This window comes from Vombatus ursinus, unplaced genomic scaffold (genome assembly GCF_900497805.2).
Source record: "Vombatus ursinus unplaced genomic scaffold, bare-nosed wombat genome assembly UNPS02014942.1, whole genome shotgun sequence".
NCBI classification, from domain to species: domain Eukaryota; kingdom Metazoa; phylum Chordata; class Mammalia; order Diprotodontia; family Vombatidae; genus Vombatus; species Vombatus ursinus.
In genome coordinates this window covers 5,235,774-5,250,796 of record NW_020954720.1, presented here as the reverse complement: position 1 = coordinate 5,250,796, position 15,023 = coordinate 5,235,774, and the positions used below count along the sequence as shown (strand labels likewise).

Below are 15,023 nucleotides of genomic sequence, written 5' to 3'. Positions count from 1 at the left end.
GTAACAAAAAAGAAAATTATCTTAGATCAAGTTATCTCTTTCAAATACAATTAACTTTCTGACACTGTACATACTATGCAGTTTGAGATCAAGGGGCAAAGATTTCTGGGAAAGAAAATCTATTCTAAAAGAAAAAATTACTATTCTAACCCAAGAGCAGTAAACAAAAGTTTAAAGTTTTATTTCTCTTCCTCCTAATGATTTCACAGGTATTTCTTTGTAGACATAGATAAACACAGAATGGAAACACTAATCCAGCCATGCTTTAGAAAATGCATTTTAAGACAACACTTAAGCAACTTGTTGCTTGTTAGCTAATGAGCTAATTAAATAGTGCTTCCGATGAAAGGCCCTTTTTGGAAACTAAGGGTCTACATATATTTCAAGTTATTTCTCAAGAATATAAAAAGCTTGTTACCATCAGTCTAAATTGTTTCCATCTCATCAGCACTCTGAAAAAAACCCCATTCTACCAAAACAAACAAACAAGATACTTATGGTGTTTAGATGAGAAAGCTGTTAAAAATGTACCTTCCACCTGAATGAAATGCCCTTCCTCATCTTACCCAATCCCTGTTCAATTGCCTCCTGGGTCTAGAAAGTCCTTTTAGCACAGAGCAATCAAATCTCTCATTTCTTTTTTGCTCATGTATCATTTGCCCATTTCAGTTATTTGGCAATTTAATCACGTAGTGTGTACTGACAAATTATTTACTGCTTGAATTATTTAACTTTTCATGACTATGCTTTGTTTTCCCAAGCCTGTAAGCTCTCTGAGGACAGGGACCAAGTCTTAATTCTCTTTTTTGATTAGCAGTATCCTTTGCATACAGTAAGCACTCAATTGATATTTAATTGGTTTATATGTTGCTAATTTTAAGGTTAAGATACTTCCCCAATTTACCAGTTGGCTTATTATACACCTGGTATTCAGATTAATGAACCCTTGCTAAATTGACTCTGAGCAGCTAAAAGCCTGCAGTATTTCTCTGTTCTGACTGTAAGCAGCAACTAATGAGTAGCAAACAGAAGCATGAAAGTGATCTTTAATAAAGCAACCATGTAAATAGCAGGCTGAATTAAGTTCTTACTAGGCTGCAGCTGCTGAGAGACAGAGCAGAACAAATGGGTGAGCCAACTAATATACTGCGTTGAATTTTTTCATTCATTTGTTCATTCACTCAACTAAATGCTTATTTAGGTCCCACACTGTATAGCACACTATGAAAGACACTGGGGAAGATACAAAGATAAACAAGACATGGCTCCCTTATAATATTGTAAAATCAACTGAAGGTAAGCAATGATGAGTCTCAAGAAGTGCTTTTAATTATTGACAAGAGGAAGAGTTACAGGAATGGATAGTATTGTAGAGAGAAATATTGCTATTCAACCTTTGCCTCCCCATTAAACTAAATGCACTCAAGAGTTCATGTCCCCACTTAAACTATTACCTGGAATTCAGCTTCCATTGCTGTACTCTGTAAACATGAGTGGAACATGAGCTACATGGTGGCCTATGTTACCCAGTATGGTCTGTCTGTCTATATTAGCTTCTGATTATCCTAGCTGAATGCAAAGTTAAGTAATGGGCAAAGGACAAATTTCTTTAGGTCATTATTTATTAACCATCATCTTCCCTCCTTTGACACCTTTGCCAGAGGGACACAGGATATACCTCTGGGAGTTGAGACAGATAAATAGCAGTGTGCCACAACTAAAATATAAAGTGCATCATAATTAGAAATAATGCCTTATGTGAGAGGGTTTTGTTTTTAAAATCAGGGAAGTGCAAAATCCTTTTAAACTTTTTGCTTTCCAAAATCTGGGTAAAAATAATATTCTGTTGCTTTAAATTTAAACACTTATTAAATAATATGTTGAAAGAAACAGTTCTGAACAGAGAGATGAAGTGATTTACTAACTTTCCAACCCTTGTAACAATTCTGAAAGCAGCTTCATTTGAAAATTTGGCAGAATTCTCACAGAAGGAATAAATTTAATACTAACCACAAGCATGTTACATATGATATATGGAAATGTTGGCATCTTAAGGAGCACATGAAGATAGTCTACTTATAGTATGGAATGAAGAGGAATACTGCCACTGATGAAATGATGGATAGTTTGATGTACTGAAGAAGTAACATTCAGCAGAATATTATAAAAGTGCTTTAATTTATTGTAACATGCAAAAAAAAAAATTCCCACAAGGCTGATGCCTTCCTCAAAATTCTGCAGAATAAATTCTTTATTTTGGCTAATCACACTATTTAGTCTCAACAACAAAATTCTCAGGAGAATGGAAACTTACTGCTGCCATGTCCTTTATAAGTTTAATAATGATCTCTGAAATCTGGGTGGGAGTTGAGCCCTTCATCCACCAATGACTTTCACCTCGTCGAATATAACTACAGAAGATAATTAACAAAAATATTTTATCAAAACAATGTATAATAGTAACCATAAATGACTGAAAAATCCAAAGAATTGAGGTTTCATTATCCAACTTAAATGACTTCAGAAGTCAGTTTGTGCATTGCTTATTTTGGAATATATACATTTTTTACAGAAATAAACAGGATATTTCATTTGGCAGGAGTGAAGAGAGGAGACTTAAAGAGAACAAGTTCTGGATTTGGAGGCAGAGGACTGATTTCAGTTCCCAGCTATGATATGATTAAACCCTCTGGATCTGTTTCCCCATCTGCAAAATGACTTCGGAGTAGCCTTTTAGTTAAAAATATAAGATCTTAAGGATCTGATTTTATCTTTTAAACTCAATGTAACAAAAGACTTTAAACATAGCTCTATGGAGAGTACTGAGAGAACTTAACATATAGTTAATCTCATTAATTTTCATATCATCCTTGTAAAAATGGTAGTGGTAACTGGCAGACAAATTTTTAGGACATGAAAACTTGAAGGAAGAGAAAAGTGATTTATCTAAGATAAATGAGTGAATCGATGATGTGAATATAGATCACTGAATTACAGAACGACAGAACTGTAAGAGATCTTAGAGGTCATCTAGTTTGACTTAGTCATTGTGAACTTGCCTGAAGTCAAACATGTAGTTCTTTGACTAGAAACTAGCTGTAGCTGTATTTTGAATTCCCAAATACAGGGTCAATTCATTTATTGGCTTAAATATTAAATAACTCTCACCAACCTGGAATTGAAGATCATTGGAAGGGTAACTGTTGTAACCCCTTTCCCTGCAGCAGTGCCAGCTGTTCCTGTGATGGTAGTTCCTTTGGCCTTTAACTGTACTGTGAGGGCTTTGGCTATGCATCCCAGGAACATATCCAAGATACCTAGTTTATTCCAGTCTCCTTTTTCTGTTGAATGAATTATATCACTAATATCAGCTGGTGGAAGGGACTTCACACCTATGATGCTGGCCAGGCGATTAGGAGTCACTTCAGGCAAAACCCGCCTTAGCAAAGAGGTCACCTAGTAGCAAAATCATAAAAGAGTAGTTCAAAGCAATATGCATCAGAGGAGGCATCTTCACCACTGGTTGTGAATTGGCATTTTCTTTACTATAGACGGCATGCTCCCATGTTTCAATGGACTCAAATGAAAAGTGCATGTTATTAAACTTTTGAATTTTTGCTTTCCTAATGGTTCAGCTGTTATCACTAGAAAAGCTTCAAGGATAAAAGATGAATTTCTCAAATGGTCATTACTTCACCGCACAAAAAACACCCCATGTCTTTTGTGGTAGGATTAGAATAGATTTATCATGTATTAAGTTAACATTAGCATGACAGAATATACTTTGCTTTTTCAAAGCCTCAACTCTGTCATGAAAGCATGGAATTAAAATGAGAGCAAAAAGCCTAACCTACTTTTAAAACCTTAATATAATTTCCTTGGAGTAACATAGTTTAATAAATTGTTGTTACCTGTCTCTGCACTCTAGGAGACGCCGTGTGTAGCAATGAAAAGAGATCCTGAAGCAGAGTTAGTTGCTGAGCAAGGTACTGTCGGCCCACATTAGACCCACTCAATGCTAGGACCATGGAGAGCAGTTCAAAGCAATATGCATCAGAGGAGGCATCTTCATCATTGGGTTGAGAATTAGCATTCTCCTTGCTGGAAATTGCATGTTCCCACTCTTCACGGACTCGGGTAGCTTCCATTCTAATGGCCTGGACTATATGGGCACATACCTACATAAACCAAACGACAGTACATCAGACAGAAATTTTAAAAAAAAAAGCACATTTTTGGTATCATGTGCACCCTGTAAATACACGAACAAGAATTGATGATCCATTTCATTCTGCTAAACAATTCTCTACTATATCTATTCCACCATTTTTATAGTATGTATTAATACCAATTATGGAAAATAATTCTGAATAATAAAATTTTCTTCACTTTGTGGACTTTTGATACATTAAGATTATAAATTTTAAATTTAAGTAAAGTACTAATGGGTAATTATCAATTCATGGAAAAGGGCATACACAGTTTTATAACTCTTTTGATATAATTCCAGACTGCTCTCCAAAAATGGCTGAATCAATTCACAGCTCCACCAACAGTGTATATTAGTGTCCCAATTTATCCACATCCCCTCCAACATTTGTTATTTCCTCCTTTTATTATTTTAACCAATCTGACAGGTAAAACACTAAAGCTGTAAGTGCTTTAAGCAGTTCTCTAAGACTGTATATTGCAAAGATGTTAACTGACATTGATAGAGAGAGTTTTCTCATTTGGGAGATCTGTATATCAATGAAATCATAAGTGCTATCCTTATCCCCTATAACTAAATAGTGCTTTAAGGTTTGGAAAACACTATAAATACATGATTTCATTTGTTCCTTATAGGAACTTTCTGAAATAGGTACTGTAAGTATTATGAATTATTATTATTACCATCACATAGAGTAGGAAACAGAGTATGCCTGTGGTCACATAACCAGTAACAGCTAGAACTAGAATTTGAATCCACAACTTGCTGACTCAAAGTCCAGCAGTCTTTCTACACTTCAGTCTTTAGTACCCTGATTTAGAATAGTCAGAGAATAGGTAGTTATGCATTATATTTAACAGGTAACTAAAGGTTAATTATTTAAGTTGGAATTTTCACTGAAAAGTGAAATTCATTGGCCTGTAATTTGTAGAGTGTTCTGTTCCCTTTTTTGAAAATCAGGACATCTTTTGCTTTTCTCTAACGTGGTGCTGCTTCTATCATTTTCTATGATCTTTCAAGTATCAGTAAGAGTGTCTTAGCAATCATATCTGTCGATTCTTTCACTACCCAAACATGTAGTTCATCTAGGCCAGCTAACTTTCTTTTGAGTTCATCAAACACAGCCAAGTTTTACTACTAGCTCTTTTCTAGCATTCTCTCTTTGGTGAACTTTGGGTGTCTCAGCTGTTTTTCTTTTTCTGTTATTGTACTTTCTCTTTATTACCATAAATAATGCATAGGTATTTTCTCCCTTTCCCAATATTTTTGGTTGGAAGCTCTTCCTTTAGATTGTGAAACAATGGGGACAGCTAGGTGGCGCAGTGGATAGAGCACGGGCCCTGGAGTCAGGAGGAGCTGAGCTCAAAGCTGACTCAGACACATGATATTTACTAGCTGTGTGATCCTAGGCAAGTCACTTAACCTCAATTGCCTCACCAAAAAAAAAAAAATAGATTTATGAAACAACGAGCAAATACATTTTACCAGTGTTTGTTGGCTGTACTTCATTCTTGGCCAGGGAATCTATTCACCCTCATTATTTTCATAGCCTCTGCAACCCGCTTTCTAAAGTTAATATACTTGCCTTCCTCTTAAATCTAGGTAACACAGTGGATAAAGCACTGGGCCTGTCAGGAAGATCTAAGTTCAGATGCGCCTTCAGACACTTACCACTCGTGTGACCCCAAGCAAGTCATTTAACCTTTGCCTCAGTTTCAAAAACTGGGGCAAATAGGGATAATAATAGCCCTGACCTCATAGAGTTGTAGTGAGGATTAAATGAGATAACATTTGTAAAACACTTAGTACAGGGCCTGGCACGTACCACTTAATAAATGTTTTTTCCTTTGCTTCCCTTCCTTTTCACTCATGTACCTTTCCATTTTCTTGCATTCATGGAAACCTGGGTCTCTCCGCTGGATACTATATCCCTTGTCACCATCTCCAGGATATCCATGATTAGGATATCCACACACTAGGGCAGGAGGAGAAGTAGGCATATTTCTTTCTCCTCACTGACAGTTCCAGAACTCCCCTCTGACATTGCTGCTCACCAAGTTCTCCTCTTTCGGAGTTCACTTCACCTAGAGTTATCACCTTATCTGGATCTCAGTGGCAGTTATCTACTGCGCAATAAATCAATAAGCACTTTGTTTACAATGTGCCAGGCACTGGGGCACCAGGTCATTCTACCTTTTTTTTTTTCACCTATGAGAGGATTGGACTAGATGGTGTCTGAGTTCCTTTCCAGCACTAGTCCCATGATTTTCCTGGATACACTTCACTCCACTGCTCTCTCCTTGTTTTCTTTCTGCCTGACGACTCATTTTAGGATTATCATTCACGTCTTGCCCCCCAACTGTGGGTTATTCCAAGGCTCTGTCCTGGGCCCTCTTTTCTTCTTTCTTTAGATGACCTCATTTGTTATATGGACTCCATTATCATCTTTATGCAGAACTATCTATCAAGTTCTAGCATCTCTCCTGAGCAATAATCTGATGCTATCAATGGTTTACTGTATATAGTCCCAGTAAAATGTAAGCTCTTTGAGCACAGGGACTATTTTTTCATTTTGTTTTTTATATCCACAGTGCCTAGCATAGAAGGCTTAAAAACACAGTAGGTATTTAATAAATGCTTGCTGGATTGGATTCTTAACACAGTGCTTGGCACGTAATATGCACTTAACAAATGTTTGTTGATAGAATGATTCACTGCCAAACTCCTTTTAAAAACTGAATATATTTGATACCTCTACTTACTCATTTCCCAACATCTAGTTTTCTTAGCTCCTGTGAGCAAATAAGAGTCTTTTCTTCTAGTCAGCTAAATGACCAATGACAAGTGTTCAGTTGCTTTTTGCTGAAAGTTTTTTTTTTCTCCTACTTACTTCCAGGTTTATAGGGGCTTCCGCTGATAGACAATGCTGGACATTTAACATCTGGCTAATTGAATTATTACTATAGTAATTCAATTGAGTAAACCAACCTGCTTCTGTAAATTTGTTAGCTTACTCCTACTGAATATGATTCCAACCATGTGTTCTTTCAGGTCAGCATCTGATGTTGCCTTTGTGGGAAAACAAAACAAAACAAAAAACAAAACAAATTATCTTCAAAATTGATTTGTCTGACATTTCAAATTATTTTCTATAAAAATTAGTGAATTTTCAAAAAAGCACAGTGACTTCAAATTGAGATAGGTGAGACAAAGCAAATAGATAAACTTTGGCTGTTTTGTTTTTTACTCTGAAAGTTGTGAGAAATCAAGAAAGTAACAGACAAGATGTCCCAAGCTTGAAAGAAAAAAAAATTTTTTTTCAAAATTTTGTCCAGGGCAATCACAGAAGTTCAAGACTAGAACAGTATACTGTAGACACCAGATGTTATTTTGTTTTTCGGGAAACCTTTTGTAACTGCTTCAACTACCAACGATTCTTTTCCACCTATGAAGTCAAATTTTGAGTACAGTTTGTATCATTTATTACAGGCAACCTGACAGTGGAGAGAGTACCTGGCATTTGGAATTGGGAATTTAAATTCTTGCCTTAGATACTTAGTAGCTTTTGTGACCCTTGGGAGTTACTTAATCACTATATGCTTCAGGTAAATCCATAGGACTTAACTGCTCAGTCCTGGAGCGCCTGTGTTGGTTGAAAAGCATTCCCATTCCAGGAGTTCCTTACATTAACAAAATCACGGATTCTTCATGTATCACCTGTTTAATTATTTTATTATATTTTGTATTATGCTCTAGTTGCTTTCTGTATACATCTTGGTTTCCAAACATTGTAATATAAGTTCCCTGAAGGCTAAGGTTTTCTCAGTTTTGAAAATCTTATTTTCTACGATGCTTAGATCTTTTCCGTCCCTTCATACCAAATCACTGACTAGATGTAATAAATCCTAACTATATGACAATTCTTACATTAAACCCTTCCTCTCTATACTGCTGAAGCCCTTCTCATTTTGACCCTCATCACTTCAGGCCAGGACTATTGTGACAGCCTTTTACCTTGTCTCTTTGCTTTCAGGTCATTTCCTTCCCTGCTAAAATAATCTTACTAATACAGTCTGACTGACTAGGTTAGACCAGACCTTTTTAAAGTCTTCAGTAGCCTTTTATGACCTCCAAGATAAATTATAAACTTGTCAGCCTGGCATGAAAGGTCCACTCTAATTGAACTACACATTCTCTTTCATGTACTCCAGATGTAGACCAATGGCACTACTAGCTATTTCCTGACTTTATACTGCTTTCTCCTATCTCTTTGCATTGCAATGGTTTGCATCCCCAAAACTGGCAGCGTGCTTGCTCCTCATCTCAGGTGAGGCCAGGCTCAGGGGCTGCCTTTTTCATTAAATACTGTTTGATCTTCCCAACTCAAAGTGACTTCTCTTTCCCCCATCACATATTACTACACATTATACTTATCTATGTATATGATACAGTTCCCTATTAGCATGTAAGCTAAAGGCAGAGACTATGTCAATTTTCATCTTTGCCTCCGTGGTGCTTAGTAAAAAGCTATGCACATATTAGGCACTTACTGTTAGCCTGAAATAGATGAATTTGAATTTTTAAAGCCTCCTGCTGGTCTTTAGCCAAAAGGCTTGTTTTATAGGGAGGACATGTATGTTTTACACATTTTTTTTAAATTAAGGATAACAGACCAGATAAGTACACTTTGTGGCTAAAGCAAAGTTTACATCAATTCAAACTACTAGACTAAAACAACCCCATTTTTTTTTTTTTGCTAGATTTCATTTCTGTTGTAGGAAAAATATAATTCCTGTAAAAGATACATAGAAAGCTTGTATAACATGATCTTAAAATGTATAGAAAGAGTCAGAGCAACATGTTCTAACTTGGGAGAAGCTAAAAACATTGACCAAATTGAAATAAGACTGAAGTGGGAAAAGGAAGAAAAGGAAAGAAAGATTTGTAGAATACAACTAAATACATTGTGTACTTTTTCCTCTCCTTCAGGTGAAGACAGAAGTGTTTTTTCCTCTTGTTCTGGTGTAGGTTCAGCATCTCCTGAGATAAGTTTTCCAAATACCTGTTAGGAATGAAAGAAAAATTAGAAATTACTATAAAAAAAAAAGGAAACCTATTTGGAGATTATACTATCAAGTCTGTTATCCTCCAAGAATTCCACTATTTAGAATTCCAATTGAAAATGGTATCAGATAGCTACAAAAATTTCCAAATAGCTATGTACTCATTTCTTTTACCTTCTATACACAAGTCACCTTGTTGGTTGTCTACTTAAAGACCTGAAGCTACTACTTCCTGATTGCTTCTCCATGAAGATGTCCTGAGAATGACTTTACTATTTCTGACAGCTCCTTTGGGCTCTTGATTTGCATCTCTTTCTGTCTATGACATGTAGGTATGTAACATGGATTATTATATGCAACTCATACTCAGTGTCTGCAAAACCAAACTTTACCTTTCCCCTTTCTTCTAATTCTACTATTTCGATCAGTGGCATGACTATTCATCCATTTTTGAAAATTGTGAAACTATGATACTACCCTTGACTCTTTCGTCTCTTTCACCTTATGTGAATGAAATATTTATATCCAATTAGTTACCATGTCCTGTAAATTCTACTGAGCACAAGTCTGAACAAGGACAAAGTTATTCCTGAATACCTGCCTCCCAGAGAAGAATTTACTAAGCAGTATGATCCCCAAATCAAGTTGTCTAGTAGTCCAAAAGGAATATTTCTGGGATAGCTCCAGCCTTGGGGGTTGCCTCAAGAGTAATTCCATGTTTGAGTTTAAGGAGCTGACCTTTTAGAGATAAAGTGAAGTAGGTGAGCAACTTCCCCTTTAAAACAGAAGAGAGTTTCTTACATGAGGCTTTTGACTGGAGAAGCAATAAGAGCTTAGACTCACAATATGGAGGAACAGAACATGAATAGCTATATTTTGCTTTGTACTATTACTGTGAGTTACTCAGATGGTGCAGGTCCAATAGGAGGCAAAGCGGGAGGTGAAGGAGGAGGCCACAAAGTGTTTGTCTTCTAGGAGGAGTCTAACCTATAGGGTGGGGCTATAAGATTAGAAGGGACTGGGTAGAGCCATGTGGGAAAGAGGGATGCTAAGATGTTGCTAAGCTTTTCCCTTCTTAGACCAGCTTTTGAATTGTTGTGACTGTCTTATGTGTTATGGGTATGTTAATGAACTCCTAAAAATCCGTCACACTTTTGCATTTGCTATGATGAGAAATAAAGGCTGATCTCTACATGATATGCATTTATTATCTTGGGTGTATATACAGGAGCTAGGGACTCTATAGTCACATTTGTGGAATGCAAGATACAAGCTATACATGAATACATAAACTACATACAGCTTTTCACAGGTAAACACCAGAAGGGGGCAAAAGAACAAAAAGAGTGTGATTAGTTCCACAGACTAGAAATGGTTCATATAAACTTAGAGCTTAGGGGGAACAAAGTTATACCTATTTAACATTCACTCATGTGTATACATATTGAATACACAGTAAGCTCCTTGGGCTCCCTTCTCTCCTCTCTCTACACTTAGTCTCTAGGTATCCCTATTTAAATATTATCTGTATGCATAGAGATTTATATATCCAGCTTCAGTGTCTCTTCTATAGTCTCTCACCATTAAAAGCCTAGTGAATTCTGAAATAGATGCTGTCCATACATTTCAAATTCAACATATAAAACAGAACTCATTATTTTTCTCCCCAAACTCATTCCTTTTCCAAAATTCCATTTCTTTTGAAGGCACTCCTACCTCTCCAGTCTCCCAAGTTTGCAACCTTGGGGTCATCCTTGACTTTTCACTTTCTCTCACACCATGTATTGAGTCAGTTCTTAAATCTTGTTATATACAGTTCCACAATATTTTTCACATCCATTCCCTTCTTTCCACTCACACGGCCACCACCCCAGCTCTGGTCCTAATTACCTTGAGCCCAGACTTTTACAACAACCTCCTAATTGCTCACCTTGAACTTTCTCTATAATCTCTGATTTGTTCTCCACACAGCTGTCAAAGTGACCTTTATAACATATAGGTCTGACTGTGTCATTCTGCTCAATAAACTCGAGTGACTCCCAGTTATCTTTAAGATCACATGCAAAATCTTCTGTTTAAAGCATGTTTAAAGCTCTTCACACGTTGGTTCTAACCCATCTTATCCTACATTACTCCCCCCTCATGTTCTCTTTGATCCACCCAAACTGGGCATCTTACTGTTTCCTCACACATGACAGTTATATTTTCATGTTGTTTTGCCCATTAGAATATAAATTCCATGAAGGCAGGGGATGTTTTAATGTTGTCTTTGTACCCAAGTGTTTGTTGATTGGTTGCTTCTCTTTCTGCTGATTTTGATTCAAATGTTTCCCATCATGCTTCCCCCTGCTGGTTTCTACATAGGGCCACGTCCTCCTCCTTCTCAAAACCCTCCACTGTATTTTTACTGTTTACCAAGTAAAGATCAAGCTCTTCTGCCTAACATTTCAGACTGGTGCTGTTTCCCTTTTCCCATCTCATTCACAGTGTTCCTATAAAATGGCCCCCCACTTTTGCACATATCTCCCCAATTCTAGGTCTCCATCTCTGCTATTCTTTGTATCTAGAATTCCATTCCTTCCCTTCTCGGTCTGATGAATTCTTTTGTGGCCTTCCAAAACTAACTAAAATGCTCTCTTTTCCATGAAGTCTTCCCTGTTTTCCCATTTCTCCATCCACTCTGTCACTACTGACTGATAAGGATGCACTTCACATAACACTTTGTTTGGGAACTCTTTAATGCAATTTACAGTGAACACTATTGGTTATTGCTAGTGTCTGAGTAGGCTATAACCACCTATTAAACTGTAAACTACATGAACAGAGGATTTGTGTCTTTTAAAATTTTTTTATTAATTTATTTATTTTTAGTTTTCAACATTCACTTTCACAAGATTTTGAGTTCCAAATTTTCTCCCCGTCTCATCCCTCCCCCAATCCCAAGACAGCATGCATTCTAAATACCCTTTCCCCTAATCTGCTTTCCCTTCTATCTTCCCCCCTTCTCTTATCCCCTTCCTCATCTATTTTCCTGTAGGGCAGGATAGATTTCTATATCCCTTTGTCTGTATATCTTATTTACCAGTTGCATGTAAAAACAATTTTTAACATTTGTTGTTAAAACTTTGAGTTTCAACGTCTCTCCCTTTCTTTCTCCCCACCCTCCCTCATTGAGAAGGCAAGCAATTTGATATAGGTTATACATGTGTAGTCATACAAAACACTTCCATAATAGTCATGTTATGAAAGACTAACTATATTTCCCTCCATCCTATCCCGCCCCCTGTTTTTTCTATTCTCTCCTTTGGTTCTGTCCCTCCTCAAAAGTGTTTGCTTCTGATTACCCCCTCCCCCAATCTGCCCTCTCTTCTATCATCCCCCCTCTCTTGTCCCCTTCCCCCCTATTTTCCTGTAGGGTAAGATAGATTTCCAAACCCAATTGAGTATGTGTGTTATTCCCTCTTTAAGCCAAATCTGATGAGAGTAAGGTTCATTCATTCCCTCTCACCTCCCCCTCTTCCCCTCCATGGTAAAAGCTTTTTCTTGCCTCTTTTATGTGAGATAATTTACCCCATTTTATCTCTCCCTTTCTCTTTTTCCCAGTATAATCCTCTCTCACCCCTTAATTTTATTTTTTAGATATCATTCCTTCATATTCAATTCACCCTGTGCCTCTGTCTATATATGTATGTATTCCCTCCAACTACCCTAATACTGAGAAATAACTCTCATGAGTTACAAATATCACCTTTCCATGTAGGAATGTAAACAGTTCAATGTTAATAAATCCCTTATGATTTCTCTTTCCTGTTTACCTTTTCGTGCTTCTCTTGAGTCTTGTATTTGAAAGTCAAATTTTCTATTCAGCTCTGGTCTTTTCATCAAGAATGCTTGAAAGTCCTCTATCTCATTGAATATCCATTCCCCCACCACCACCCACTGAAGTATTATACTCAGTTTTGCTGAGTAGGTGATTCTTGGTTTTAATCCTAGCTCCTTTGACCTCCAGAACATCATATTCCAAGCCCTCTGATCCCTTAATATAGAAGCTGCTAAATCTTGTGTTATCCTGATTGTGTTTCCACAATACTTGAATTGTTTCTTTCTGGCTGCTTGTAATATTTTTTCCTTGACCTGGGAACTCTGGAATTTGGCTATAATATTCCTAGCCATTTTCTTTTTGGGATCTCCTTCAGGAGGTGATTGGTGGATTCTTTCAAATTTCTATTTTATCTTCTGGTTCTAGAATATTAGGGCAGCTTTCCCTGATAATTTCTTAGATTTGTGTCTTACTGAAAATTTGCATCCCTAGGAAGTTAGCGCAGTGCTTTTCACTTACTAAATATATAATAAATGTATGCTGAACTGCTAGAACCAGCACCAACAGTGCCCTGGGATATCTACAGCCAGTTGTTTGCTATAATATGGTATCTATATCCAAGATTGAAAAAGATGAGAGAGAAGAACGAATAAAAAAGGAGTGATAGGCATTGAGGGTTGTGAAAAGTAAAGAGAGTATGGTCCACATTTGCAGTTAGGTATCCTTACTCCATTTTGCTAATAATGTCTTCTTACTTTATGGATTGCCATACTTTTAAAAACTGAAAAGAAGGAAAATGACAAATAATAAAAAGATATTTGGAAAAATGTATAAAGATAAATGGGGCCAGCAGAAAACAGAACTCCAAAACTGGAGTCAGGAAGTCCTGAGTTCAAATCCAGCCTCAGACACTTACTAGCTTTGGGAACCTCTGTTTGCCTCAGTTTCTTTACCTTTCATAGTAAAATGGGGATAGCAACAATAGCATTAACCTCGCAGAGCTGTTGTGAGGATGAAACGAGGCTTAAGCAGACTGCAGTATGTTCCTAAGGATAACTTGTGTCCAAGAAAGATATTAAAAATACTACCATGGATAATGTACAACTAGAGTAGGAGTAGAGTCTCACATAATGAGACTAAGTGGCAATAGACTGAACATAGAACTATCTTTGAGATACCAAAAAAAAAAAAAATAGAGGGAACCCTCTGATGTGTTGAGTAGATCCTTTATGGAAGCTTCATCGTAAATCCACACAGAATCAGAAGGTGTGGAGGGCTCATATCCTACAATGGTTGAGGGAGTACATGTACCGATGAAACTATGGAATTAAAGGATCAAAGTGAGTCATTCTACATTTAAAATAATTATCCTTAATTTCTCTCTCCTTTGCCCCACATGCCAACCAGTTTTTAAATTTTGCTAATTCTATCTCCTGATGTTCAACCCCTTCTCTTCATTTACAAAGACATCACCTTATTTAGTCTAGTCTTGTCTAGATCACTGCCATGGCCTCCAAATTGGTTTCCCTGAATCAAGTCTCTCCTCATTCCAATTTCTCTTCCACATAGCTGCCAAAGTGGTTTTATTCAGCGGGGTTTTTCCTTTGATTGTACTATTCTGCTACTCAATAATCTCCAGTGGCTCCCTATTATCCCAACTCAAAATTAAATTCTTCTGTTTGGCTTTTAAAGCCCTTCACAACCAGTTCCCAACCTATCTTTTCAGACTTCTTAGATACTACCACCTACTCTACAGTCTAGCCAAACTGGTTTTCACTCTGTTCCTCACACATGGCACTCTCCTTCTCCTCTCTATGTTTTTGTTCTGGTGGTTCTCCCTGCCTGGAATGCACTTGCTCCTCAGAGAACTGCCCATTTCCTTCAAGATGCAGCTCAAGTTACACCATCACAAAGCCTTTCCTGATGCTTC

The 15,023-nt window shown here is 37.0% G+C and overlaps 1 protein-coding gene across 2 annotated transcripts in view; it reads right to left on the bottom strand.

The window, feature by feature from the left end:
- Positions 1-15,023, bottom strand: part of MYCBP2 (MYC binding protein 2, E3 ubiquitin protein ligase) — a 269,948-nt gene that overhangs the window by 20,612 nt on the left and 234,313 nt on the right. Inside the window, exons 69-73 of one of the 2 annotated variants that reach the window (XM_027844542.1) lie at positions 9,174-9,272; positions 7,199-7,279; positions 3,912-4,178; positions 3,173-3,456; positions 2,315-2,411 (exon numbers count right to left, since the gene is read on the bottom strand). In XM_027844542.1, coding sequence (XP_027700343.1) covers positions 2,315-2,411; positions 3,173-3,456; positions 3,912-4,178; positions 7,199-7,279; positions 9,174-9,272 — 828 coding nt within the window. The remainder of the gene's footprint in view (positions 1-2,314; positions 2,412-3,172; positions 3,457-3,911; positions 4,179-7,198; positions 7,280-9,173; positions 9,273-15,023) is intronic. The other variant, XM_027844541.1, reaches the window with a different exon arrangement.